Raw genomic sequence first — 25,568 nt, forward strand, 5'->3', positions numbered from 1 at the left:
GGAGCACAGGGCTCGTGTTTCCCCGTGGAACTCGTCCAGCAAACGGAACCACAAAACCTCCAGGCATCTATCTCCACAACATAGCAGCCGCCACGCTTGGTCCCGCTTCCGGGGCGGGGCCGGAAGTTCTCCTCCCGCCCAATAGCGAGGCGGCGGGGCGCGCCTTCTCGCGAGAGCTCGGCCACCCGGGCCTTCAGGGAGCTACTAGCCATGGAGGGAGAGCGGGCGCCGCTGCTCGGTTCGCGGCGGGGGGCGGCGGCGGCGGCGGCCGGGGCGTTTGCGGGGCGGCGCGCAGCGTGCGGGGCGGTGCTGCTGGCCGAGCTGCTGGAGCGCGCTGCCTTCTACGGCGTCACGGCCAACTTGGTGCTGTTCCTGAATGGCGCGCCGTTCAACTGGGAGGGCGCCCAGGCCAGCCAGGCGCTGCTGCTCTTCATGGGCCTCACCTACCTGGGCTCGCCGTTCGGGGGCTGGCTGGCCGACGCGCGGCTCGGCCGGGCGCGCGCCATCCTGCTCAGCCTGGCGCTCTACTTGCTGGGCATGCTGGCCTTCCCGCTGCTGGCCGCGCCCCGCTCGCGCGCCGCGCTCTGCGGGGACCCGCGCCCCGAGCTGGTCCGCAATTGCTCCGCGCCCTTCCCCAACGGGACGGCGGTGTGTCCCGACGTCGCCGCGCGCCGCTGCGCCCCCGCCACCTTTGCGGGGCTGGTGCTCGTGGGACTCGGTGTGGCCACGGTCAAGGCCAACATCACGCCCTTCGGCGCGGACCAGGTGAGCCGCACCCGCCCCTGTCTTCCCTGTTTTGGCTTTTTTGGCACCTGCCGTGCACCTCGCCTACCTGAACCTATGCCTGACTTTGGAGTAGGTGAGCTCCGCCGAGGACACGGGGGGACCGTGCAAGCAGCCGGCGTGCTTGCGCGTGCCCCCAGGGTTCTCCACTGATGGAAAGAAGGAGCCACCCCACATACCTAAACCTACACCCCCCACTTGACTGCACTACTGATGGGAAAGCAGGGAGCTGTCCACCAAGCTCCCCAACCGGTTCACCTGCACGTCGTGTAACATCACATCTAGAGGAAGATGAAGGCTATGGAGTGGAGCCTTCCTGGCAAGGGAATCTCTCTCGTACGTCAGAAGTCACCTGCCTCTGATCCCTCAGAGTGGTGGGGAGGAAGGAGACCTGTCCTGGGGGACTTGTTTGTAGAGTGGGGAGGAAACCCATCTGCCCCAGAACGTGTGAGTGGGTAGAAGGGAGAGCAAGGCTTCTCCAGGTGAGAAGGAAGCCCATGAATACCCGGTTCACGACTGATAAAGAGCGAGCCTCTCTCTCTCCCGCGGGAAACGGTATCCACATTTGCCCTTGCATTTGGTAGGGGACTGAAAGAGTGGAGGGAAATCACATTAACCCTCTGCTCTGGGGGAACTTGCTTTTAGTGCGGTAGCCCTTGAGTAGACAGAAGAAAGCGGTAAAAGCAGATGTGATCTGGGTGGTAGGAAGGGCTTCACCCAGTGAGGTGGTTGGTTATTCGTGATGTGATGGCCAGGGTGGTTTTCAAGAAAAAAGGTTGAAGTTATTAGAGATTTGGAGGTTGGGCATGTACAAAGTCCTGTTGCCCTAGTTTCTCTCTTCACTGTTTTAAATAAGTTTTGGAAAGTCCGATATCATGCTGCTGCTCTGACCACCAAGACCAAGAGATGGAGGAAGAGCCAGAGCTTTTGGAGAGCAGAAGTGATCTGCTAGTGCCTGGGTACCACATCTGCTCAACTTCCCCTTTTTAGGGCTCTCACAGGCTAAGAATGGATCTAGTGGTCAAATGCAAATCAAGTATTTTTGTAAGCAGTGGAACTTATGTGGGGTTTGAGTGCAGGCTCTGGATAAAGCTTTTTAAGGTCCTGCTCCTTCCTGCTTACTCATTCCCCCTGCTTCCCCTAGACTTGGAGGATTGAGTAGTCACAGGCTAGAGGTCTCCTACAACCTAACACACGTTGGTTGTCCAGCTGCAGGAAGATTGCCAGTGGCTGCCATAGAGGGGGTTGTGTGGCAGGTGGGTGGGAGCACAGCTCAGGCTGCAGCTGGTCTGATGGGACAGGTGTGGCCTAGCATGGAGACAGGGGCCTGGAGTAAAGGGATGGACTCAGCTGTGGATGGGGTGCAGTAGGTAGCGCTAGAGGGGTATTTGTGAGCTGCAGGGAAGGTGAGCCCTGGGTCTTGGCACTAAACTGATCCTTGAGTGCTTGAAATTTAAGTCACCAAGGTGAAATGATTTGCCCAGAGAGTAGCACCATGAATATAGGACTGGGCCGTGTTCAGAAGCCTTTTTTAAAAACAAAAAACAAAACAAAACAAAACAAAAAAAACCCATGGTTTTTAGGTTGGCCAATTCGTTGAGGATGCATCTCAACTGTGTCAGAAGTAGTAATTGCAGTACTCAAGATTTTGAGGCAGGAGGATTGCCACAGGCTTAAGGCCAGTTCAGACTGTATCGTTCTAGGCTATTATGGGCAACAGAGCAAGACTGTGGGTTATACAAGTAAAATATAAACAAAAGAAGTGGTTGCTATTTTGGAATTCTGAAAGGCACATCACACAGGGGCAGTTCAAGGCCCAGACTCATGGCCTCTGTTCCACTGGTGAAAAGCACATTAGCTCTGTCCTTTACGCCTAGGTGTGATGGTTTGCCTGAAATGGTCCTCATAAGTCTCATCAAGTTAGGTGTGTGGTCCCTAGATGGTGACTGGGGAGGATTAGGTGTGACCTTGCTGGAGGAAGTATGTTACTGGAGGGTGGACTTTATTTGAGATCAGGAGCTGCTGCTCTGGCCAGCATGTCTGCTGCCATAATGGACTTTCCTCCCTCTGGAACTGTAAGCCCCAAATAAACCCTTCCTTCTGCAAATTGCCTTGATTATGGTGTTTGGCACAGCCACAGCAGAGTAAGCAACAAACTGGGCCATACCACGCAAGGCATACCTCTGACTGTGCATCCCCATGCTGGGATGGCTTGAGCTTCATGGTGTACACAGGGCTCCTTAGACTTTGCACTCACAGCCCCTTTTTACCTGAGAACTTAAATGTGACTCTGAGAGTAAAAAAATAGATGTCCAAATCAAACATTAACTCATATCAACCAAGTCATAAACTTGTTTTAAAACAGTTCTTTGCTGCATGTGTAACTTACCATTTATTGAAGATGAAATCCAGCTGGGTGGCAGTGGCCCACGCCTTTAATTTCAGTACTCGGAGGCAGAGCCAGGTGGATCTCTTTGAGTTTGAGGCCAGCCTGGTCTACAGAGCGAGATCCATGAAAGGCACCAAAATTACACGGAGAAACCATGTCTTGAAAAACCAAAAAAAAAGGGATGAAATCCATTTTGCGGAGTAATGAGTTGGGTGTTTACACAACTTGATACAGTCCAAAGCCATAGCTCCATCCTTGAAGGCTGAGGTGTGGTGGCTGGTAGTGAAATATTCAAAGTCTTGGCTGTTTAAAATTAAGCCATTATGCTTTTGTGAGAACAGAAAAATGTTCTCGGTGCAGTGGAAACAGTGCAGCCTATAGTATGGAGTAGCCTTAATCTAGCCAGGGAGTGTCAGGCAGCATTTGTGGTAGTCATAAGGAGTGTCCATGTGTGAGGAGTAAAGTGCAGGTGGTACTTGTGCAGAATCAAGGCCACAGGCAATCACAGGGTGCACCATGGGCAAGCACTGCCAGGAACATCTCGGGTCCATTTGATTCTGAATTAATATTTGGTCCTTGTGCATTCAGAAACCTGTCACTGTTGCCAAGTTTCAGACACACACCACACAGTTTGAGAAGCTTTGGTTGTAGTGTGCATGGCGTGACTGTCTGTCTGTCAGGGCCCAGCTGCTCAGCAAGTGCTGAGGGAGCAGATTGGATACAGTGTGTCTTAGAGTCAGTGTTCTCCAGTAGATACTAGACCATTGATGAGCACTTGATAACAGACCTGTGGAATGGCCCTTGCGAGGGCCCCTGTGAGCGGCTCCCAGTGTGCACACTTCACTGTAGCTAAGAATAGGCACTTTTCCACAGAGTAATTGGGGAAGAGACCCTTCTGGATGCCAGAACCCTAGAGAAACTTGACAGCCACTTGGATGTGGTCAGTGATTGGCTTTCTGGTGGTTTTGTTTTGTTTTCTGTTTGTGGGTTTTTGTTTTACTTTGTTATATTTTTGAGACAGGGTCTCAGTGTAGCTCAGGCTATCCTCTAATTCACCAGTTGGAGATGACTTTGAACTCCTGATACTGCTGCCTCTGCTCAAGTCGTCCATTTCCCACCATCCTTGGCCATTTTATTTCTTTGACCTGGGGTTTTTCTGTGTAGCCCATGCTGTCTTCAAACTCACTGAGTAGCCCAGACAGGCTTTCCAACCTGTATTAGCCTCCGAGGCTATTAGCTGCTGTGAGGAGTGTGTGCCACCATGGCAGGCTTCCACTGATTTTTGGTTTGGATTGGTTTTCGATCTCCCTTTTTGCTCTGTAGCCAGGCTGTCCCGGAGTTCCATGTATAGCCCAGGCTGGCATCAAACTCATGATCTTCTGGCTTCTGCCTCCTGAATGCTGGGATTTTGGGTGTGTGTACCCCACCCCTTTGCCTTTCTTAAAGCCCTTGTTTTGGGTGCTTAGGGTACTTGACTATGGCCTGCACATTAGATGGTGGGGGTGATGGTCTTAGGTGTGTTTGTGCCTTTGTTACATAGAAGAGTGGTTTTTTGTTTTTTTTTTTTGTTTTTTGTTTTTTGTTTTAGGAGATTCAGCCAAAGGTGTGTGTGTGGGTGGGTGGGTGGGTGTGTGTGGATGTAGGTGTAGGTGTAGGTGTGTAGGATGTGTGTTGATGCAATCTCTTGTTTGCATGTTTGTTTTTGAGACAGGGTCTGTCTGTGTAGCCCCGGCTGGCCTAGAACTCTATGTAGACCAGGTTGGCCTTGAACTCACAGAGATTGACCTGCCTCTGCCTCCCAATTGTTTGTGTGTGTGTGTGTGTTTTCTTGGTAATGGTATGTGTGTTGAGGTCAGAACAACCTCCAAGAGTGAGTTCTTTCCTGTCTTTCAGATTCTGGGAATGGAGTTCAGGTTTTCAAGCTTGCTGAAAATGCCTTTACCTGCCATCTCATTGTGCTGACCCAGGATTTTATGGTTTTAACAGAAAAAAATAGAGCTAAAGATAATAAGAGAAGGGTACATCCTACTTTTTTTTTCTTCCGACTTTTCTGTAACTTTGAAATAAATGTTGAAGTGCGGCCCCTCTACTGATGAAAGGCCAAGCTTTCTGCAGCCTGTCTTCTGTGAAGATGCTGCTCACCCACAGCAAGAGGTCAGGTTCCCAGGGGTGTTGGGAGCACCGCAGTAAGTGAAGGATGCTGAACATCCAGAGTGAGCAGATAGACGGGCTTTCAGGCAGGGCAGTGGTGGCTTTACATCTCTTGAGTATACAAGAGACCGTGGGCCACACTTATGTTCATCTTGTGGCATGTAAGCTACATCTTAGCAGGTAGCTGTGATCCTTAAGGAGGCACTTGCTCTCTGCTGCCTCATGACTGTTCTGTGAGGGAAATTTCAAGGCCTCCCTTGTTCCTAACGTGTCAGCTGCTTTGCAGGAGAAGCCAGATGGCCAGAAGGGTGTGTGCCGATGTTTTCTGCTTGGGTCAGTTCTTTCGCTGGTCTTGCCTGGTTAGAGGAGTGTGCCACTGTTTTTAAGGTGCTTCTGCTTCTCTGGCTGGCATTGCCAGAGTGCCTTTCTCATGTGGGAGATGGGCCAGGCTGTGGCTGTGAGCAGGAGAACCAGGTCACTTCAAAGTGAGTGCAGATCTGTAAGTCACTCTCAAAGGTGGTTCATTTTAAAGCAAAATTCTCCTGCCCTTTGCCTTTCCCAGTGTGTACCAATCGTCAAAGGTCAAGAGCATTCTCGGTTGGTGATATTCTAAACAGTGAGCTAGGTGCTTGTCTATGATTCTAGTACTTGGAAGGCAGGGCAGGAGGATCGGGAGTTCGAAGCCAGCCTCAGCTACATAGGGAGTTGGAGCCCAGCCTGGATTACTTGAGACCCTAAACTAAAAAATATTTGGAAAAAAAAATGTGAAATGCTGAAAGAGGAAGAAGCTACTGCGCAGATAGAACAGACAGTACTGTCTTTGTGGTTTGCTTTAGTTTTGAGTCAGACTGTATTGACTGAGGCATTCTCGCTCCAGTGGAGATTCTGAGTGCTGGGATTATGCTGAAGCATGAGCTAGGACACCCAGGATGGTATTTGTCCCAGTGAGAAGAGGTTAAGATCCTGTGTGTCGAATAACATTCCCTGGTTTAAACCTATAATCCCTTCTGACCTGCTGGCCTCTCCTGTCCATTTGGCTACAGTGTTTTCATGGGGGGGATATGGGAAGCTGGCTCAGCCTTGGCAGGGCATGTGGTGATGTCATGCGACTGGTATATGGGGAAGCTGTGGCCTTTGGCCAAGGACAGAGAGGGGCATGTGACAGCTCAGTCGTCAGCAGTTCCGTTTGTGTGCTGATGGATGGCGTGTGGCTACTGAGGCCCTGGAAGTAGGCCTCCAATTTGTGAGGCAGCTGTGGCTGGAAACCTTGAACAGTGAAGTCAGTTGACCACCAAGTTTACAAAGGACATAAGGACTCTAAAGGTTAGGGTTCTGCCTGGCCAATTGAACAAGTATTTCCTTACTGTTTTGGAGGATGAGCTGTTTCTATGAATGTGGGAAGATGTGTGTGGTTCTATGATGTATAAGGGAAGGGCTTGGGACATTTCAGTTAGTATCTAATGTTTCCTGTCTCATGCTGGGCATTGTGGTGCATGTCTGTAGTTCCAGATATTGTAGAGGTTAAAGCAGGGGGATCACATAAGCTTAGGAGTTTGAGGCCAGGCTGGGCAACTGATCCCGTTTCCAAAGAGGTGCTTTGCTTTTGTTTTTTGTTTAAACTGGCCTCTTCCCTTTTAGGGTTGTCAAGACAATGACATGTATATGGGATGTTTACACCCACAAAGTGTAATATATATATGAAGAATAAAGAGCCAGGTGGTGGCGGCGCACTTTAATCCTAGCATTGGGTGGGAGTGGGGAGCACAGAGGCTGGAGGTTGAGGACAGCCAGGGCTACACAGAGAAACCCTGTCTCGAAAAACAAAATAAAAAGTATGTATGTGTGTATTTTCACTATTTCTCTGCTCATGCTTTTTCTTTCTTCTGGCCTGCCTCCACTATGTCATGGACATTGATGACCACTGTTGGGTAGCAGTTAAAGGCATTGTGCCTCCGCTGTAAGAAATTGAATGTAAACTGTTGCAGTGATGCCTGCCTTTCAAGTGGGACCTTTGTTCAGAACTAACGTGGGTAGGACAACAAAATGCTTATGGTTGGTTGGTTAACTTGGGTGCTGGAGATGGTCCTTAGTGGTAAAGGATTTATCTAATATGTGCAAGGACCTGTGTTCAGTCCCTAGTTCTGAAAAAAGGACAGATCAAACCAACAGCTTGGATTTTTCAGTTTGACATGATTGTAACTATCTGACTAAATTCAAACATAGGACTTGCCAATGCAGTAACTATCATTTGGAGTTTAGTAATTGTCAAGGGATGCTCAGTTTCGACTGTATAGTTTGTACCCTCACCTTAATCTTAAATACTCTGTGGGGAACCTGAGTGCCAAGCAGAAGCCTTACTGCATGTTGTACTTGGCAGCTTTGCCCCTGTTTAAAGCTTGGTACTAGGCAGAGGAGGTTTCTCTGTGGGCCAGAAGATGTGCTGTGGAGCCAATTTTTAACCCTTTCCATCCATTAAGGATGAAGCTGGTGAAGTATGTGCTCAAGTCAGTCTTTGGCTGTGGGTTTGCTCAAGACAGTTTGTGAAGTGAAACTGTCCAGATGCTGACTGGGACTGGGCCATTCCTTAGAGTGTTTATGTAGATGTAAAGAGCACAGATGGAAGAAGCCAGGTTGGGCCTGCCTTAGCCCAGCTACCACTCAGGTGGGATCTGCAGAAGGCTTGCCTGGGGGTGTTGCATTTGAAGGGGAGAGTCAGCTTGTGGCTGATCTTGAATGTGTTGAGATTGTTTGTGTAACTCAGGCCAGCCTCCAGCTCATGATTCCCCTGCTTCTGTCTCTCCAACACTGGGATTACAGGTGTGCACCACTGGATAATCTTTCTAATCTAAAGTTAGTTTGTGGTTGTAACTGTTTACTATGCTTATAGTTTAGTTGCAGGTTTATCAAAGACTCTGATGCTTGGGCCTCATGCAGTAGGAGTGGTGTCTTGCCTCTGAGCCTTGCTATGCATGGAGCCAGAGCTGCTTGGCAGGCCCCATAGTACTTGTATTAAGTTCAGTGAGGCCTGGAGCTCCATATAATAGTGCTTAGCGGTCACCTGGACATATGTAGCGAGCAGGCTCCTGATCATCCAAGATGATGATTCTGCAGGGCTGGGCTGGGCTGTAGTTCTGGAACCTGTTTAAAGGGTAATTCCTGCTGGCTTCAAGGTAGGTGGTCAGCTTACTTTGAACACTAGGACTTGCTGGCATTTGGAGAGGCCACCAGCTTCTGGAGTGATTGAGTACAAGATGGCTTTTGTAAGGAGTCTGGCTGACTATGTAAATAGCATTTGGATTGTGTTCTACTGTCTGCTGAGATCAGGGACTTGAGCACCCTGTATCTGCTCTCGACATGCAGATGATCAGGTGCTTGGTGTGATGGCAGGGCTTGTAGCTGCTGTGGGTGATTGGGTGGTCATTTAAGTATTAAAAACATTAAAGCTTGTTGTGTTTAGAGAGTAAATGAAAAGTGTAGAGGATTACATATTCTTCTGCGTTTCTCTTCTCTAGGTCAAAGATCGTGGTCCAGAAGCCACTAGGAGATTTTTCAATTGGTTTTACTGGAGCATTAATTTGGGAGCGATCCTGTCATTAGGAGGCATTGCCTATATTCAGCAGAATGTAAGCTTTATCACGGGTTACCTGATTCCCACTGTCTGCGTGGCCATCGCTTTCCTGGTCTTCCTTTGTGGCCAGAGTGTCTTCATCACCAAGCCTCCTGATGGCAGCGCCTTCACTGACATGTTCAGGATTTTGACCTACAGCTGCTGCTCCCAGAGAGGTGGGCAGCGGAGAAGTAGGTGAGTGACATGACTTTTTGCTCCCTGTAGATAAAATACCAGATGAAGTTTGGGGTGTACAGCTTGTGTGTTTGGTCTCCAAGTCAGTTTCATTCAGAAAGTGTGTGGTATAAATCCTGCCGTTCAGTTAGCAGAACCCTGAGTTCAATACTTTTTGTCCAACTTCCTCACTGCCAATGTGGGTAAGGATGCCTCGCAGCTGAGTGGCAGATTTTGAAAGTAGGGATCTGAGAGGGTACCATGGAGACAGACACATCATGTGCTTTAGACACAGAAGTATTAATGAGTACGTAGGCTGAGTATGTTGTTAGTTGTAAGTACTTATCTCTAAGGGAAGCTGCTTCTCTCACTTTGGTCAGCATAGCATTCCTCATCCGTGGGCCTGGCAGCTACTCTCTGATGAAGGAGCACACAAGCATTGCTTGAGATGCACTTAGGGACCCATTTACCCTTACATGAATGGGCCTTGCTGAAGCCTCAGTGCTGAATGCCCCAAGCCTGGGACTTTTAGAAACAGCTGTGTTCTGAGATCTCCTCCCTTCTGCTGCTGCTGGTGACCATAGTTCTGCGCTGTGCAGATGAATGAAGTCCAAGAATCAGCCTAAAGAGGACTTAGATGTTTCTCTGTTTTCTGCAGACTGCTGTATAAACTGGTTCCTTGACTGTGGTTGGGAAGTAAGACAGACTGCTGTACTGTAGCCACCAGGGCAGTCAGGCAGAGAGAGAACCAAGGTTCAGGGAAGCTACTGGACCTTGGTGGTCAGCTCCCTCCCAGTGATTGGCTGAGCCTAAGTGTTTCCAGGGATTACTGAGCAGAGATGGACTCCTTGCCCTTAGGGCTTCCTGTGGGATGGCCCTGGTTGTGAAAGTGTTCTGCAGGCTAATGTACCCCCTCCTGTGCTTATCTGTGTCTGTTAATGGTGTACTAGAAGCCTCTGTGTGGCAGACCTGAAGCTACACTGAGTGACTCCTGTGGTTCTGCTGATAGCACACGAGTCCCTTGTGTGAAATCTGACTGTCCCAACCTCCCTTGTGAACCTGCTGTGGCTCTGGCAGCTTTCAGAGGGGGACTAGCACTGAGGAACTTGGAAAGCTAGAGGAGGTCACCCAGTTCCAGTAGACCCTGGAGTTTGCTAGGGCCTTCCTTTAGCCAGACAGAAGCAGTATTGCAGACTTGAGCTGTTTCTGATCGAGACTGATAGGACATGGGACACAGCCTTTTGCAGAATGTCCTGATGAGAACCTTTCAGCCAGGGTCTAGCATTACTCCAGGACCTTTGGGGTTTCGGTACACACGATGCACTGGAAGGGTGAAACTGAGCAGCTTGGCTTCCTCTGAGCTTCAGCTTTGGAAGTCTTTGGGGCAAAACTAAGCAGAAAGGGTTGGAAGTCAGCTAAGTTGTGTGAACTTAATGTGAGCCCTGGTGGTTCAGAGACATTACAGTGCCTGACTTGAATGTTTGCCCAGGGGAGCTGGTCAGCTCTTAGGATTGTTGTATGGCCTCAGTACAGAGAAGTGTGCAAGGCTCTCAGCAGCCTACTCCTGATGGGGCCCTTCACTCTGCTGTCGGGGTGCCTACAGTGGGAGTGAAGAGCCCAGGAAGTGCCACACACCTGTTTCCCATGGGTTTGACCTGCCCTGTCCCTGTGTGTAGTCTGGGTTGATGTGTTTGGAGGGAGATGTGGTGCTGATTTTAGACCGGACAGGCTGAGTTCACACCATCATGTCATCACATAATACTAGAGCTGGCCCAGGGGCTTGTTTAGTGTCTTGGTGTGGTTCGTGACAAGTTCAAGGGTGACACACTGTGCACCTAGCCTGCCAGAGCCTGGACACACAGGTGCAAGGAAACTGAGTCACATCCTCAGGGAGGAGCAGCAGGCTCTCTATGTCACAGCATAGAGCACTAAGAGCTTCTTTCTTTCTGAGACAGGATCTCACGTAGTCCAGGCTGGCTTTGTACTTGCTTCGTATCTGTAGAAGTGATGCTCTTCCCTCAGCCTCCCTAGTGCTGGGTGACACATGTGACACCTCCCTTGGTGATTGGGAGGCTTTAGACCAGCTCTTCACGTTGTGGTGACCCAGCCATACAATGATTTTCATTGCTGCTTCATTCAAAAACTGTAATTTTTCTACTCTTATGAATCATAATGTAAATATCTGATATGCCAGATATCTGATATGAGACTTGTGTGAAAAGGTTCTTCAACCTTCAAGGGAGTTTTGACCCACAGGTTGAGAACCACTGCTTTAGACACACCCTGGTTCATCAGCTTTCAAATATTTTAATGATACACAACACTGAGTGACCTGTGCGAGCCTGGTGCCAAGAGTGTTTGGTTCATCGATATGTTTCAGAGACATCATTAGTGGGATGTGCTCATCACTAATACAGGTAGTGCCTGTATCAGGTACATGGAGACTGGAGAGAAATAGGAATTTGAAGGAGTTAAGGCAGGAGAATCACTTCTATAGATACGAAGCAAGTGTCCCTGTGGTACTGAGCAGAGAGTAGGTATTTATTTCATCAGAATTTGGCTAAAATTAAGTTATGGTTTTTAGTTTATTGATCTTCCCCAACTTGGAATATACTGATTAAGAACATTAGCTTTGTAGGGTAAAATAAGGGGCTGGAGAGACAGCTCAGCAGTTAGGAGCACTCGCTGACTTTTGTCAAGGATCTGGGTGTGGTTCCCACCACCCATGGTCTTCCACAACTCCAGTCCCTGGGGATCCACTGCCCTCCTCTAGACTGAGGGCACCAGGCCTAAGCACAGTACACTTTACATGTATGCACGCAAGCTGGGTGTGTTGGCACATGCTTTTAATTATAGCAGGGACTGGCAAATCTCTGAGTTTGAGGCCAGCTGGGTCTCCATAGCAAGTTCCAGGAAGGCCAGGATGGTCCATAGTGAGCCCCTGTCTCCAAAGACAAAACATACATACAGGCAGGCCACACATCTAAAAGAAGAAAAAAAATTAAACATGACAATTTAGTGAAATAGGGATCATAAACTCCAGTGCAGACAGCTGCTATTCCAGTGTCTGGGATTGGGAGACTCTCAGTGGGGTTGAATGTCTCCTGTTGGTTTTGGTCAGCAGTGCACAGTTTCCTGCAGTCCATATTGGTATTGTGTAGCTGGGAAAGACCCTGTTGCTATCGGGGAGGGGGGGGTGGGGCTCACTCATTTTGTAAAAACTGCAGACAGAGAGGCAAGGGCATTCATTGTATTCTGGAATGCAACCACAGTTATGAATCAAGTGTGGGTGCCAGGCATTTACCTGTAAGCCAAGAAGGCCTCACTCCAGTCCTGACCCCAACTCTGAGGCATTAGGATCTTGACCCAGCTCTTGTCTTATCTGTGTCCTAACTTCCTCTTCGAAATGGGCCAGAAAGAGCCTTGTATCGAAAGCTTGTGATGAAGGTGAATGAGTGATTGCCCTGTTCCCCATTGCCCTGCTATAGCGCCTATTGTGGTTCTTTTCTTTACACTGCCCCTTCAACCCAGAGGGAGATGTTGCTTTCTCTGCATCAGGGCACTCTGGTCCCTGCCCGTGTCTGGTGTCTGCTCGTGTGATAGTCACAAGGAACAGGGCTTGCTGTCAGCTGGCTAGAAGTCCAGGCCACATTGCAGCCCTGTGGAGCTGCCTGAGGTTGAGATGCAGTAGACACCACTGCCCTGTCCCTGTAGTCACAGGCCCTGTAGTCAGCCACAGGAGCTGTGCATGCAGTCTGCAGTTAGTCACAGAAGGCCGTAAAGCAGGGCAGTGCAGAGAGCCGCTTTCCCACCCCAGAAGTGATTAGTTACCAAGCATTGTCCCTGGGGGTGGAAGTGAACTAATTCCTTCATTTTGTTTCCCAAAGTGAAGGCCTTGGAGTCTTTCAGCAATCTTCTAAACACAGTCTGTTTGATTCATGTAAGATGTCGCGTGGAGGGCCGTTCACAGAGGACAAAGTGGAAGACGTGAAAGCCCTGGTCAAGATCGTGCCCGTGTTCTTGGCTCTGATTCCTTACTGGACAGTGTACTTCCAAGTGAGTGCTGTGGGGCTGCAGTGCAGGGCTCGGGGTGAGCCACCAGTCGCCACAGTTTCCAGTCATGGACTCAGATTGGCTGCTTGGTATTGGAAAACCTTCCCCATGCAGCAGCTGAGAGTGGGGTGTGTCTGGTTTTCTGGATCCTCCAGCTTATTTGGTTGCCTGGCAGCCCTTCTCAAGAGACTCTACAGTGACCCAGTAATTGACATGTCTGATTCTGAGTGGTGGTACCACACCTCTTCAGCTAGAGGAGGGAGGGTGTGTGGTGTGTGTGTGTGTCCGTCCCCACACGCGCGCGCGCGTGTGCGTGCGCATGGGCTTGGAGAGGCTCTGCTGGCTTACCTGTACCATCTGCTTGCTTTATCCAGATGCAGACCACGTATGTTTTACAGAGTCTTCATCTGAAGATTCCAGAAATCTCAAGCATCACCACCACCCATCACACGGTAAGAGACGTGGAGGGACATGACTTCCTTTCCGCAGTTGGAACAGGTAGCTGGGACACTGCCTCTAGAACTAGTTCCTGTTGGTTACAGCCTGCTGAGATGGGGTGGACCAGAGCCATTAAACACTAGTACTGTCGGATTGAGCCCCTCCCCCAGCTCAGGACACACCCACTGGGAGTCATTGTTTCTAGTTGAAGTTTCCTGGAGGTCATGTGTGGGTGGTTGGGGAGCTGCTGTACTTAACAGCTAATGCCATGCTCTGTGCAGCTGCCTGCAGCCTGGCTCACCATGTTCGATGCGGTCCTCATCCTCCTCCTCATCCCACTGAAGGACAAGCTAGTGGACCCAGTGCTCAGGAGACATGGCCTGCTCCCATCCTCCCTGAAGAGGATTGCTGTGGGGATGTTCTTCGTCATGTGCTCTGCCTTTGCTGCGGGTGAGCCACCATCTCTCTAGGCCTCTTTCCCCCCCCTTTTCCCAGCCTCGCTTCTGCAGTATGCAGCTGCTAGTGTATTGTGCTGAAGACACTGGGCAGCTGGTGATTCTTCATCTTCTGATGTTCTCTAGACATGTGTCATTTGAGGACAGACCTTCATCTTGTAGGGCTGAGTAGACTTGCCCTGTGCTGCTGCCCAGGCTGCAGGCTGACAGTGGGCATGAAGAGATTCTGTGAAGTCTCCAAATCTCACAGGTGTTGGAGCCTGCAGGTGTCCCAGCATCAAGAAAAAGGTTTTGTGGGATTGTTCAAGGCTCCTGGAAAGCTCCCAACAGAGGTCTCAACAGCTGAGGAGCCAGTTCCTCAGGTCCTGCACCACACTTCAACAAGGGACAGTGCCCTAAGACACTCTGTTCCCATCATTGTTTCTGTTTGCAGCTGTGGCTGGGGTCTGGTCACCTTTTCAGTGTGAGTGTTCTGCCTTCATTAATAATTGAAGACGTTGAGCTGTAGGAACAGTACAGCGGCAGGCAAACAGAAAGGTTTTCCACATAGTTGTGCTCTGAGGAACGTGATGCTGAGCTCTGCTGAAGGGAGCAGATTTAAAAAAGTGCCTCTGTCATCACAGCAGAACACACGCTGCTGATACGGTGCTTCATGGACTTAAAGAAATCAGTCCATCTTCCAGATGTGGGCCCTTTAGAGAACTACTGAGTTCTGTTGATCAAACACATAATTAAAGTGAGGTTTGTCGGAGTGACACATTGCTTTCTAAGTCTGCAGGGATATATGCATAGCACATGAACTGGGGACACAGGGCTGTCTTCCAGAGTCCTGGGCTAGAAGGAGTATCTATCCATCTGCCTCATCTGCCTGTGGCTTGGCTTTGTTCTCAGGTTCTCTTCCTGGGTGCGGGCGGGCCCTGCGTCCTGCAGTTGTGCCAGCTAAGTGCCAGGGATGAGTGGGTGGGGTTGTTTCCTTCCTTGTTTGCAGAGGCATTTTCTCCTAGAGCTCTGTGATGGGTTTCTTCTATACAGCCTCTTTTCTTTCAGTTTCATTCATGGCTGAGGCTCTAGATGGTTGCCCTCAAAGCTATGGGGGCTGTCCTGTGGTCTCTGGGTAGATCTGTGCAGGAAACAGGTGTAGGCCAGTGTTTTGAGATTTCTGCTGCAGGCTCCGTCCCTTCTAAGGTCTTTTACAAGTACCAGGAAAGTATGTTTCATAGAGTCCAGCACTTGCTGCATCCAGGCAGCCTCCTGACCTGTCTATTGAGCCCACATAGTGTGAAGCTATCTTCTCAAACTGTCCTTGCTGTGTGGCAAGATCATAGAAGGGAGCTATCCTGTCACGAGTTGAGGGGCACAGCCCAGCCAGCTCAGTGGAGACAGCCTTTGCTGCTGAACTCAGGCTGCCCCAGTTCTAGGGCAGTGGACTGAGGAGTAGCCACAGGCTGAGTAGAAACCTAAGACTTCACCTTGTACTTCCCACACAGGACACAACTCCACTTACACTGTGCCTGTCAGTGGCAACTGGCTCTAAAGGCCCTCAGGTGCAAATTGGGTAAGCCATGGGCTTGTTTCCAAGGTGGCTTAAGGGAAAGGAGTTTCCTATATTAGGTTTCACTTTTTCCTGTGGTGATACTTGTAATCTAAGAAATAAAGCTTGCCTGAAGATCAGAGGACAGAGCCAGCCACAGAGTTAGCCATAGAGGTCAGGCCTTGTTGACACACAGTTTTAATCCTAGCACCCAGGAGGCAGAGGCAGAGATCCGTCTGGACTTCTGTGAGTTCAAGGCCACACTGGGCTACATGAGATTAATCCAGTCTAAAAGAGAAACAGCCAGGCAGTGGTGGCACACACCTTCATTCCAGTACTTAGGATAACACATCTTTAATCCCAGCACTAGGAAGGTTGAGACAGGAAATGATATGGCTGGGCAGAGAGAGGAATATAAGGTGGGAGGAGACAGGAATTTGCTCTCTTGCAGAGGCTCTGGCAGGCTGAGGAGTTGGTGAGGTAAGAGGTGGTGGCTGTGGCTTGCTCTGCTTCTCTGATGTTTCGGTTTTTATTAAGACCAGTTAGAATTGGCAACATTTCTCCTTAAAAATATTTGTGTTTTTGAAACAAGTTGTTGTGTAGTCCAGACTTACCTGGGAGTGATATCCTCCTGACTTACCCTTGAATGCTGGGCCTACAAGTGTGACTATCACACCAGCTATATATTATGTCCTCCTTCCTCTCTTTCTCTGAAGGGTTAAAATACAGTTCGTCACTATTCTGTATCTCGTTACTGATGCTTAAGTTCCCGCTCTAACTTCCTACCATCTCTGTTCCTGTGGGTACAGTTTTCTAGTGTGGAACAGATTGAAGTCATTTTTTCTGTTTTCTTTTACTTATGGTGTCTTGTAGTTACTTACATTTTCTTCATTTTTATCCTGTATGTGTATGTTAAGTTTGTCCCTAACTGCCCTGCATATTTTGGTGACTTGTATGGGATTTTTCAAAATCCTGTGGGTTCTGGTGGACTATTTCAAATGATGCCCCCTCCCCCTGTGTGTGTGTGTTTATGCTGCTTTGGCTGAACAGTTGGGTGAAATTACTGGAAATTTCTTCTGGGTTAGTCGGTGCCTGGCTCTGCCTAGGGTGGCCCAAAGAGCCACTGTTGGGGTAGCTGCTATTTGTTTACAGTTAGTGGCAGTGGTCACGTCCCAAACTGAGCTTCATTGTACATGTGTTGGCAGCAAGTAATTGTGACCTCGGGTTCCCTTTCTTTGGTGACTTAAGTTTGACAGTTTTTTCCCCCTACTCATATTAACTTCTTTCACTAGTCTAGATGTTTTCTTAAGTTTTTTGTTTGCTTGTTTTTGGTTTCTGGAGACAGGGATTCTCTGTGTAACCATAGCCATCCTGGAACTCTCTTTGTAGACCAGGCTGGCCTCAAAACTCTGAGATCTACCGGTCTCTGCCTCCCCCAAGGGCTGGGATTAAAGGTGTGCGCCACCACTGCTGGCCTTAAGATTTGTTTGAAAGATTTCATTTATGTGTGTGTAAACATGAGTGCAGCTACCCGTGGAAGCCAGAAGTGTTAGATCCCTAGAGTTGGATTGACAGGTAATGATGAGCTTCCTGATGTGGGCTCTGGGAGCCGATGTTGGGTCCTCCGCAGGATGAGTAAATGCTTTTTGATCACTGAGCTACCTCTCCAGCCCCTTATTTTTAAGTGTGTGTGTGTTCGTGTGTGTGTGTGTATATGTGTGTGTGTGTGTGTTCATCCATGTGCATGCAGTGCCTGCCGAGGCTAGAGGAGGGCAGTGGAAGTGGATCCCTGGAGCTGGGTGACCAATGATTATGAGCTCTGTCTCATGGGTTCTGGAGACAGAGCTCTAGTCTCTGCAGGAGCAGCAAGTGCTCCTAACTGTGGAGCCATCTTCCCAGCCCCTCCTTCTTGTTTATATGGTGAAAAAATAATAATGCGGAGAATTTGCCTGTTGTAACAGCTATATACTTTGTTAACTATGTTTACTGTAGTTTTTTGTTTTGTTTTTACTTTTTATTACTTTAAAATTGTTATTTTGTGTGCATGTTGGGGTAGAGGTGTGCAGGCCACAGTACATGTGTGGAGATCAGTGGTCAACTTGCCTAAATGAGTTCTCCCTTTCCACCATGTGGGCTGTGGGGATCAAACTCAGGTCATCTGGCTTGGCGGCAGCCAGCGCCTTCGCCCATGGTCATGTCTCACTGGCCCATTTGATTTCCATTTGAACTGAAAGTCCCTTGGGCCTTTTCAGCCTTCCACATTGGTACTGAGGTTTGTGCTTTTGTTAGTGATGGTTCATTTTGTAGAGTTGAGGGAGACCATCAGTCCTGTGTTGGGGACTTGGGGGCGGGGACTACCATGGCACAGTCCTTAGTAGCATCTACTTGTTAAGGTTCCCAATGGTAGTTTCCAGGTCTTCCTTTCCATCTTCCTGCGGTGCTGTCCTCCTCCTGGAGGACACACCTAATGTGTGGTACTTCATTTGGTTCTGCCCACCGTCTGTTTTATGTTCTTGGACCTGGGCAAGCTTTTGAGTTCTGCCTAGACAATTGGGCCTATTTATTTGAAGGACTGCACATTGGTTAATTTAGCTTTTTTTTTTGTTTGTTTTGTTTTGTTTCTGTGCTTGTGGTGGTGTCTTTAGGGGACTTGGGTTGCTTATAGGATCATGGGTAACTTCCCAGTGGCTCTGCAATGTAGGAAGTAGCTCTGCCTCCCCAGTGACCATTGGCAACATCAGATGCTCATGCATCTTTCCAGTTTAAAAAGATGAACAGAACGAGTAGTCCAGACACTTGAGGGTTAAACTAAACATAGTATCTGTAAAATCCCCTGTGAGGAAGAGGTAGATGACATGACTGACTTGCCTAGGAAACTGTTGTGGTCACCCATCAGAATTGTTGATAAATGCCTGCAGTATACTGCGGACTTAGCTGAATGGCAGCATTAGTGCTCCACTAACCTGCTTCTCAATTCCAGGAATCCTGGAGAGTAAAAGGCTGGACCTGGTGAAGGAGAAGACCATCAACCAGACCATTGGCGGTGTGGTGTACCATGCTGCTGACTTGCCCATCTGGTGGCAGATCCCACAGTATGTGCTCATTGGCATCAGTGAGATATTTGCAAGTATAGCAGGTGAGACTGAATGCTTGTGCCGTCTGGGCCTATCTGTATCATACCCTGCAGTGTCTGAGCAGGGCTGTGGTACTTGTGGGATTAGAGCATGAGTCAGTAAATAGTCCTCAGGCTGAGGCTGCCCTTTCTTGTGCAAAACAGGTATTCCCTAAGGTATTTCCATGACCTGCCCTGTGTGTGCCATAGGAAGGAGGGGGAGGTGGCAGTGGGAGGCTTCCTCTGGATCTGTGTCCCCCCAAACTCAATGGAGAGCACAGCTGTGCTGCTGGTGCAGACTTACGGGGCTTGTTTTCATGGGCCTCTCTGTCACTAGTGAGATTGCAGGGACAGGCATTAGGCAGATCAGCTGTGAAGCAGTGGGAAGAGAGGAGCTGCTGATGCTCAGTCTCGGCAGGGATTCTGTGACTTTGCTCTGCCTGGTCACTGGGAATCTGTTTAGAGGTGCTTGACCCTATTCTGATATGTTGATTGTGAAGCAGGGTCAGTATAGAGAGGACCCCCCCCCAAAAAAAAAACCCCACATACTCAAGTCTTGACTTTTTAAGATTTATTTTATGTGTATGAGTGTGTTGCCTGCATACATGTATGTATACCACATGCTTCTAGTGCCCATGGAGGCCAGAAAAAGGCATCAGATCCCCTGGAACTGGGGTCACAGATGGTTGTGAGCCTCCATGTGGGTGCTGGGAGCAGAAAATCTGTCCTCTGCAAGAGCAGCCAGTGCTCTTAGCCACTGAGCCATCTCCAGCCCCTAAACTCTTGACTTTTTGAGAAAAGCTCTAATGCTGCAGCCCCACTGGCTTCAAACTTACAGCAATCCTCCTGCAGCCTGTTGCATGCTAGGATTTCAGGTATGAGACAACATCTGTCCATATTGTAACAGCGTCTTAAGATCGTAAGTGAGAATACTCCTCTTCCTTGATGTGTTTTAAGAGCCGTCATGAGTATGAGTCACCAGCACCTAGCTCTGACTTCTCCAACCAGGAGACAGTCCTCCTGAGAGTACTCAGACCTCAGTGGAGTCTGTGTATACTGGGAAGCTGGCTCAGGGTGCCTCCTCATGGTGACCAAGGTGGTCTTCTCAGTGTCGCCTCCTTTTCCTTTTCTCTAGGTTTGGAGTTTGCGTACTCAGCTGCTCCCAAGTCCATGCAGAGCGCCATCATGGGACTCTTCTTCTTCTTCTCTGGCATTGGGTCCTTTGTGGGCTCAGGACTGTTAGCCCTGGTCTCTCTCAAGGCCATTGGGTGGATGAGCAGCCATACAGACTTTGGTAAGATTCTGATGTCTGAGACGGGGTAGCAAGGTGCTTGCTGCTGCTGCAGGATGTAGGAAGAATCCAGTTTGTCCCAAGAGGCCATTAGCCCAAACCCTGTTCTTGAAGTCTGCAATGAGTAGCACTGCATTGTTAGCAGCTGGTATATCCAGCTCAGCACTATCTGGAGAACTGGGTGAGGTAGTGAGACCACATGGCAGCTCCTGTGTCAACCTGCTCATAAGTTTTGGTTCCTGGCTGTTTAGGTTTTCAGATGCTAGAAGGACAGCTAGGGGCATTGTCAGTGAACATTGTTCTCTGTCAGTCTGCCACTGCTGGATGTTTTTCTGGGCAGCTCTGCAGTGCTGTGGTGACCCAGGAGATACAGCATCCTTTGCCTTTTAAACAAGTGCGTGTTCCCTGTGCAGATGACCACACTGAGCATTTGCCCTGCTTGGTAGCACTTACTTTTATTGCATAACTTTGGGAAAGTCAGGAATTTTTCTCTAGAAAGTGTATGGTTCTCAGAGCCTTAAGTTAGATTCCTTGGAAGTCCTGGAGTATTGCCCAGAAGGCTGAAACCCCCTCCCCTGGATGCCTATAACTGACTCTAGCTATGTGAGGTCAGTTGGTTCAGGGCTTGCCCTTGCTCTCATCCCCCTGCAAGGGTGACAGCCCTGGCTCATTGGTTCTGGGTGCTATGGAGTCAGCCTGCATGGTGCAGACTTTCCCAAATAGTCACCAGAGACCAGGATTCTAGTTACTGTTTAATTGAGAACATTTACTGTTACGTGTGCACATGTTACAGGCAGGTGGCTGCCGTGGTGCACACAGGGAGGAGTCATTTGTCTCCTTCCCCTGAGCGATCTGAGGATCAAGCTCAGACCATCGGGCTTGCGTGGCAAGTGTCATTACTTGCTAAGCATCCTGCCAGTCCACGGTCCTTTTAGACAGGGTCTCACTCTAACCCGGGGTGGCCTTAAAGTGCAGGAGTGTCCTTCCTCCTGAGGAGACAGTGTGACATAGTGTCCAAATGGCTGGGGTGGAGGAAACAGTGCAGCCTCACACGGACTCCTCCTGGCCCCCCAAGCGACACTGCACCAACTCTGACCACCTCCTCGCCTGCAGTCATGCTGGCTCTGCCTCCCAAGTTCTGGAGTAGAGGTGAGCTACCTCACTTGGCTGAGGCTCTAGTTCTTTAGACCCATTCATTCTCTGTGAGCAGTCGACTGCTTGTGGTTATTCCCTCTCCCAGTCCACTTCTCCCTACTTTACTTACTAATTTAGTGGTTTCTAATAGGCTGCACCTAGGCCTCGGAGAGTTCCTTTTGATTGCAATGTTCAAGGAAGCGCTTAGCAGTGCCCAGCAGCCTCTCACTTTTTACTAGGGAATGGGGTCAGTGCCGTGCAAAGGCCCTGGTGTAACCTGGAGAGAGATCAGTGGAGTGGGTCTCTCCAGAAGAGTGCATCCTGCAGAAGAGGGTGGTAGCTCCAGGTCAGCACGCCCTTCTCCCACCAGATGCACAGCCACTGGACCATTCCCTCACCCTCCTCTGTCCTATGTCGGCATTCTAGAAGAGGTGGTGACCAGAGCTTGTGTCATGTCCCTGGTGGGCTAGGAGTCCTTGGGAGGTTTCAGGACTCCTCAGGCTTCGGTTGCACTGGGTCTCTTACTCTAGCCCCTATAGACACTGTCTCACCACTGAAAGTGGGAAGGAGACTCCTGCAGCCCGGTGCTGGCCAGCTCAGAACCCTGGCATGTCTGCTGACCATCTGACCCTGCACAGGACACATTCTGTTCCCAAAGAATCAGCCCCGAGTATCTCATGTTCCGCGAGGCTCCTGGTTCCCCCGAGTGCCACTCCCTCACAAGGATTGTGTTGTCTATTCTGCCCTGACGGATGTTGCTGTCTCCAGTGTTGGCTTTATGAAGGAGCTTTGGTGGGCATTGCTGTTCAGGCCTTCTGGAGACAAAATGCACTCTCATTTCTTTCTCTGGGAACCTGGAGTCTGATGAAACACAACTTTGCTTTCACCCCTCATGTGCTCTTCTGTCTGTGATAGCCCAGGACAGCTGCTGCTTGGGTGGTGGGTACATGTTTGAATTCTCTGCACATTCCCAAAGTTTCTGGGCCTGGTAAACTCTGCTATGCTTTCTTCTCTGGGGCTGGCAGTGTGGACATAACCACACTGTCCACTTGTCCTTCCAGCTCCAACACTGCACGTAAAATTACATCATTGGTACATGTAATTTTTGCATCAAGTTGCATCAGGTACCCATCCCTTGTAGCCGCAGAGGAGACAGGTTCTGGAGGATGAGTGTGTGACTGACCATGAGGGAGCACGCAGTTTGCCATTTACTGACTGAATCAATCTTTGGTCTGTGAGGCTTAGGGTTTGGGCAGACTTAGGTAGGGCCTTTGTCCTTCCATATGGATTAGTATCTTGCACATATCTGGGTTTCCTGTGAGAGCATATGTGTTGTACATGCTCATGTTGCTTGATAGACATTAGATGCTAATGAGCATTTACTCAGGTAGTAAAATGGTGTATAGAATAACCCAACATAAAAAGATATCAGGAGGAGGAAGTCTCACCTTCTGAATAAACACTAGAAGATGCTTTTTTTTTTTTTTTTGAGCCAGGGTTTCTCTATGTAGCTTTGCGCCTTTCCTGAAACTCGCTCTGTAGTCCAGGCTGGCCTCAAACTCACAGAGATCCGCCTGCCTCTGCCTCCGGCATCCTGGGATTAAAGGCGTACGCCACCACCACCACCACCACCACCGCCCGGCCTACAACGTGCTTTTGAAGTGTCAGAAAGTGCAGCAACTCCAGCCACAGCATTAGCTGTGTGCCAGTGCCCTTCTGTGGGACAACTTACCTAGTTGGTTGTGCTTCTTGCAGCCCCCGGTGACATGAATGATACTTGTGGCTCATGGGGACAGGAACCAGGCCGTCATCCTGCCTCTCTGTCATGTGGTTTGGTCCTGGCTCCATGCTTGGTCCTGGTGGTGCTGGGATCTTTTCAGTGGGTCTTGAGAACAGTGGTTTACAGAAGCAGTGGTGCCAGGTGGGCAGCACTGGGGCTGGCACCGCCTCACCCAAGCCTGAGTCCTCACAGGTAGTCACAGTGGAAACCATAGGCCGGTACCTTCCAGCCTGGTTGTTGAGCTCGTGGTCTGTGGTCCTGATCTGCACCATCCTCCCGCTTTGCCATTTGGGTGCTGTAAAAGCTGTGACATTGCTTTTACAGTGAGACCAAGGTGTGTCCATGACAGCAGTCAAGGCTGCCTAGGTAGTGTAGTGTGTGAGACTTGGAAGAGGCTAAGCCCTGAAAAAGCATCTGTCTTGCTCTAGTGGGAGGGTATGTCCTCATGCTGCCTGTCACGTGGGAAGGCCTACAGCCTATGACCATGCTGTGCTCTGCAGCACTTGGTGAGAGAAATGGGGTATGGGCTCAGTCCATCCTCAGAAGCGTCACTCTGCTGAATGTAGACAGTGACTTTAAGTGGAGGGACGGGAGAGCACCTCAGAGGGGCAGAAGTGAGTGCCGTGATAGACACAGTCAGGACAGATGCAGTCAGGAGCAGAGGCACAGGAAGCGTCTCTCTTTGGATTGTCTGTCTGGAGGAGACAGAATACAAGTTACCGCCATACACCTTCTCTGAGAGGCTTTACAAGCCTTCCTCAGCCCTATGGGGGATCTTCCCAGTGTCAGAGCTGGGGCCAGGACAGCTACCTCCCCTCCTTCCTTTCTCTGGAATGGAAGAACCCCTAGGAAGGAGGTGGCTAGTGCAGAGTGCTCTCGGGTGGCCCAGTGAGAAGGTGCCCTGTGCATGGAGTGCACTCACCAGGAGGCATCTGCTCGCTCCTAGGGAACATCAACAGTTGCCGCCTGCATTACTACTTCTTCCTGCTGGCTGCCATCCAGGGAGCCACGCTGCTGCTCTTCCTCATCGTCTCGGTGAAGTACGACCGCCAGCGGGCCAGGGCGGATGCGGGGCCGGCCAACACAAGGACCTGATGCAGCCAGCCAGCATGCTCACAGGTTCTGCAGACTGTAAGGCCTCGGTGCCTGCTAACCGCCAGGGCACTGCCAGCAGGCCCATTGAGGGAGTGTTGGTGTCACAACTTCTGAACTTGCATGTTGTCTGGACTGGCTTCCCTTCCCTCTGCCCAGATGAGTGTGGTGAGTGCCTTACTGTGATTGTCTCCTGTGCACTGGGCCTGCCAGGGAAGAAGCGTGGGGCTGAGAATGTGGCTTCTCTCACTGAAGGGCTCTGCTCGTCCTGAGCCAGCCATGCTTCCTCTTTTAGAGTCCTGGGCAGCCACTGTTCTGCCGCTGGTATCCTTAATCCTTACAAACACTGTTACTTCTTCCTCATAGCATCTCCTTGAAGACTAGCAAGCACTTCCATCAAGGGGTGGAGTCCCTAGGAGCAGCACTAGCTCCATTCATAGCCTCTTTTTTGTCACAGTCTTGCTGATGCCAAGGCCTTGGGGTCAGTAGTGTAGACTCACCTGAGAGGAGGTTTTGTTGGTGAGGTAAGGGAAGTTTCTTTATTAGACTAGGCTGGCTTCAGACTTGGGGTCACCTCCTGTCTGCCACCTGAGTGCTGAGATTTCAGATGTGTGACACTGTGGTCAGCAGGGCTTAGTTCTCGAACTACTGATCTGCTTTTTTAAGTACATGCATCAGTGACACCTGAGGACACTGTGTCCTCGATGAAACCAGACAGCAGCTGACAGGAGACTGAAATCACATCAGGCAGATCTTCTAGAACCTGACTCTGTAGAGTAAGGCTGGAGGCATGGGTGAGTGGGAAAGTCTGGGGTCTGTTGGACAGGTTACCTTTGTATTGTTACTGACATACCTGGGGTTTGTTCTGTGTGTTGCTGTTTTGTATAATTTTATAAAAGCTTCTCAAACATGACCTCAAGAGCTTCCTGGGTGATTTCTCTGTATTCCGTTTCAGTTTGGCACCCCCTACAGGTTTCATTTCATCGCAGGAGCTGCTGCCAGCTCAGCCTTTGATTCCCTTGGCCGAGCCCTAGAACCACTGTATTCAAGTACATTTCTGCCTCTCACACACCAGGTGGAAAGGCTTTGGGATGAGAACATCCACTGTGCCCCTCGTCCTTGCTTCAAAGGGAGAGGTAGTTCTGCAGAGCTCAGCCTACATCTTAGGAGAAGCTGGGTGCTGATGTCTTCACCTCTGTCACAATGTAGGCCTACATCTTAGGAGAAGCTGGGTGCTGGTGACTTGCTCAACAGGTGAAGGCACTTTGCCACCAAGCCTGAGACCCATGGACACGACTGAAGAACCAGTTTTCACTAGTGGCCTCTACACACCACTGTGGAACGGATGCAACCCTTGACCCCAAGTAAAGCATGTAACTTTTTGTAAAGTAGGTTTCCTTCGCAGGATCTTTTGTATTTACATGAAAGGAGGTCACAGAGAGAGAACTCTGCCTTCCCTTTGTGTGCTTTGGACACGGATACCTATGGCTTCCCCAGCCCTGTGACCACCCAGGAAGCACCCTCTGTGAGACAGGAATGGCAGCTTGGCAAGGGACCTGGGTGTGGTGAAAAGGGTCT

General features: G+C 49.8%; 1 protein-coding gene across 1 annotated transcript; it reads left to right on the plus strand.

Annotated features, from left to right (window-relative positions):
* The first annotated feature begins 182 nt into the window (after positions 1-182).
* On the plus strand, positions 183-24,903 carry Slc15a4 (solute carrier family 15 member 4). The gene is made up of 8 exons (XM_036172220.1): positions 183-765; positions 8,836-9,125; positions 12,992-13,160; positions 13,532-13,609; positions 13,877-14,045; positions 18,562-18,717; positions 19,829-19,987; positions 23,845-24,903. The coding sequence occupies exons 1-8, from the start codon at positions 211-213 to the stop codon at positions 23,991-23,993; spliced, it is 1,725 nt and encodes a 574-aa protein (XP_036028113.1). The 5' UTR covers positions 183-210; the 3' UTR covers positions 23,994-24,903.
* Positions 24,904-25,568: the final 665 nt, after the last annotated feature.

This window comes from Onychomys torridus, chromosome 22, assembly GCF_903995425.1.
Source record: "Onychomys torridus chromosome 22, mOncTor1.1, whole genome shotgun sequence".
Taxonomy (NCBI): Eukaryota; Metazoa; Chordata; class Mammalia; order Rodentia; family Cricetidae; genus Onychomys; species Onychomys torridus.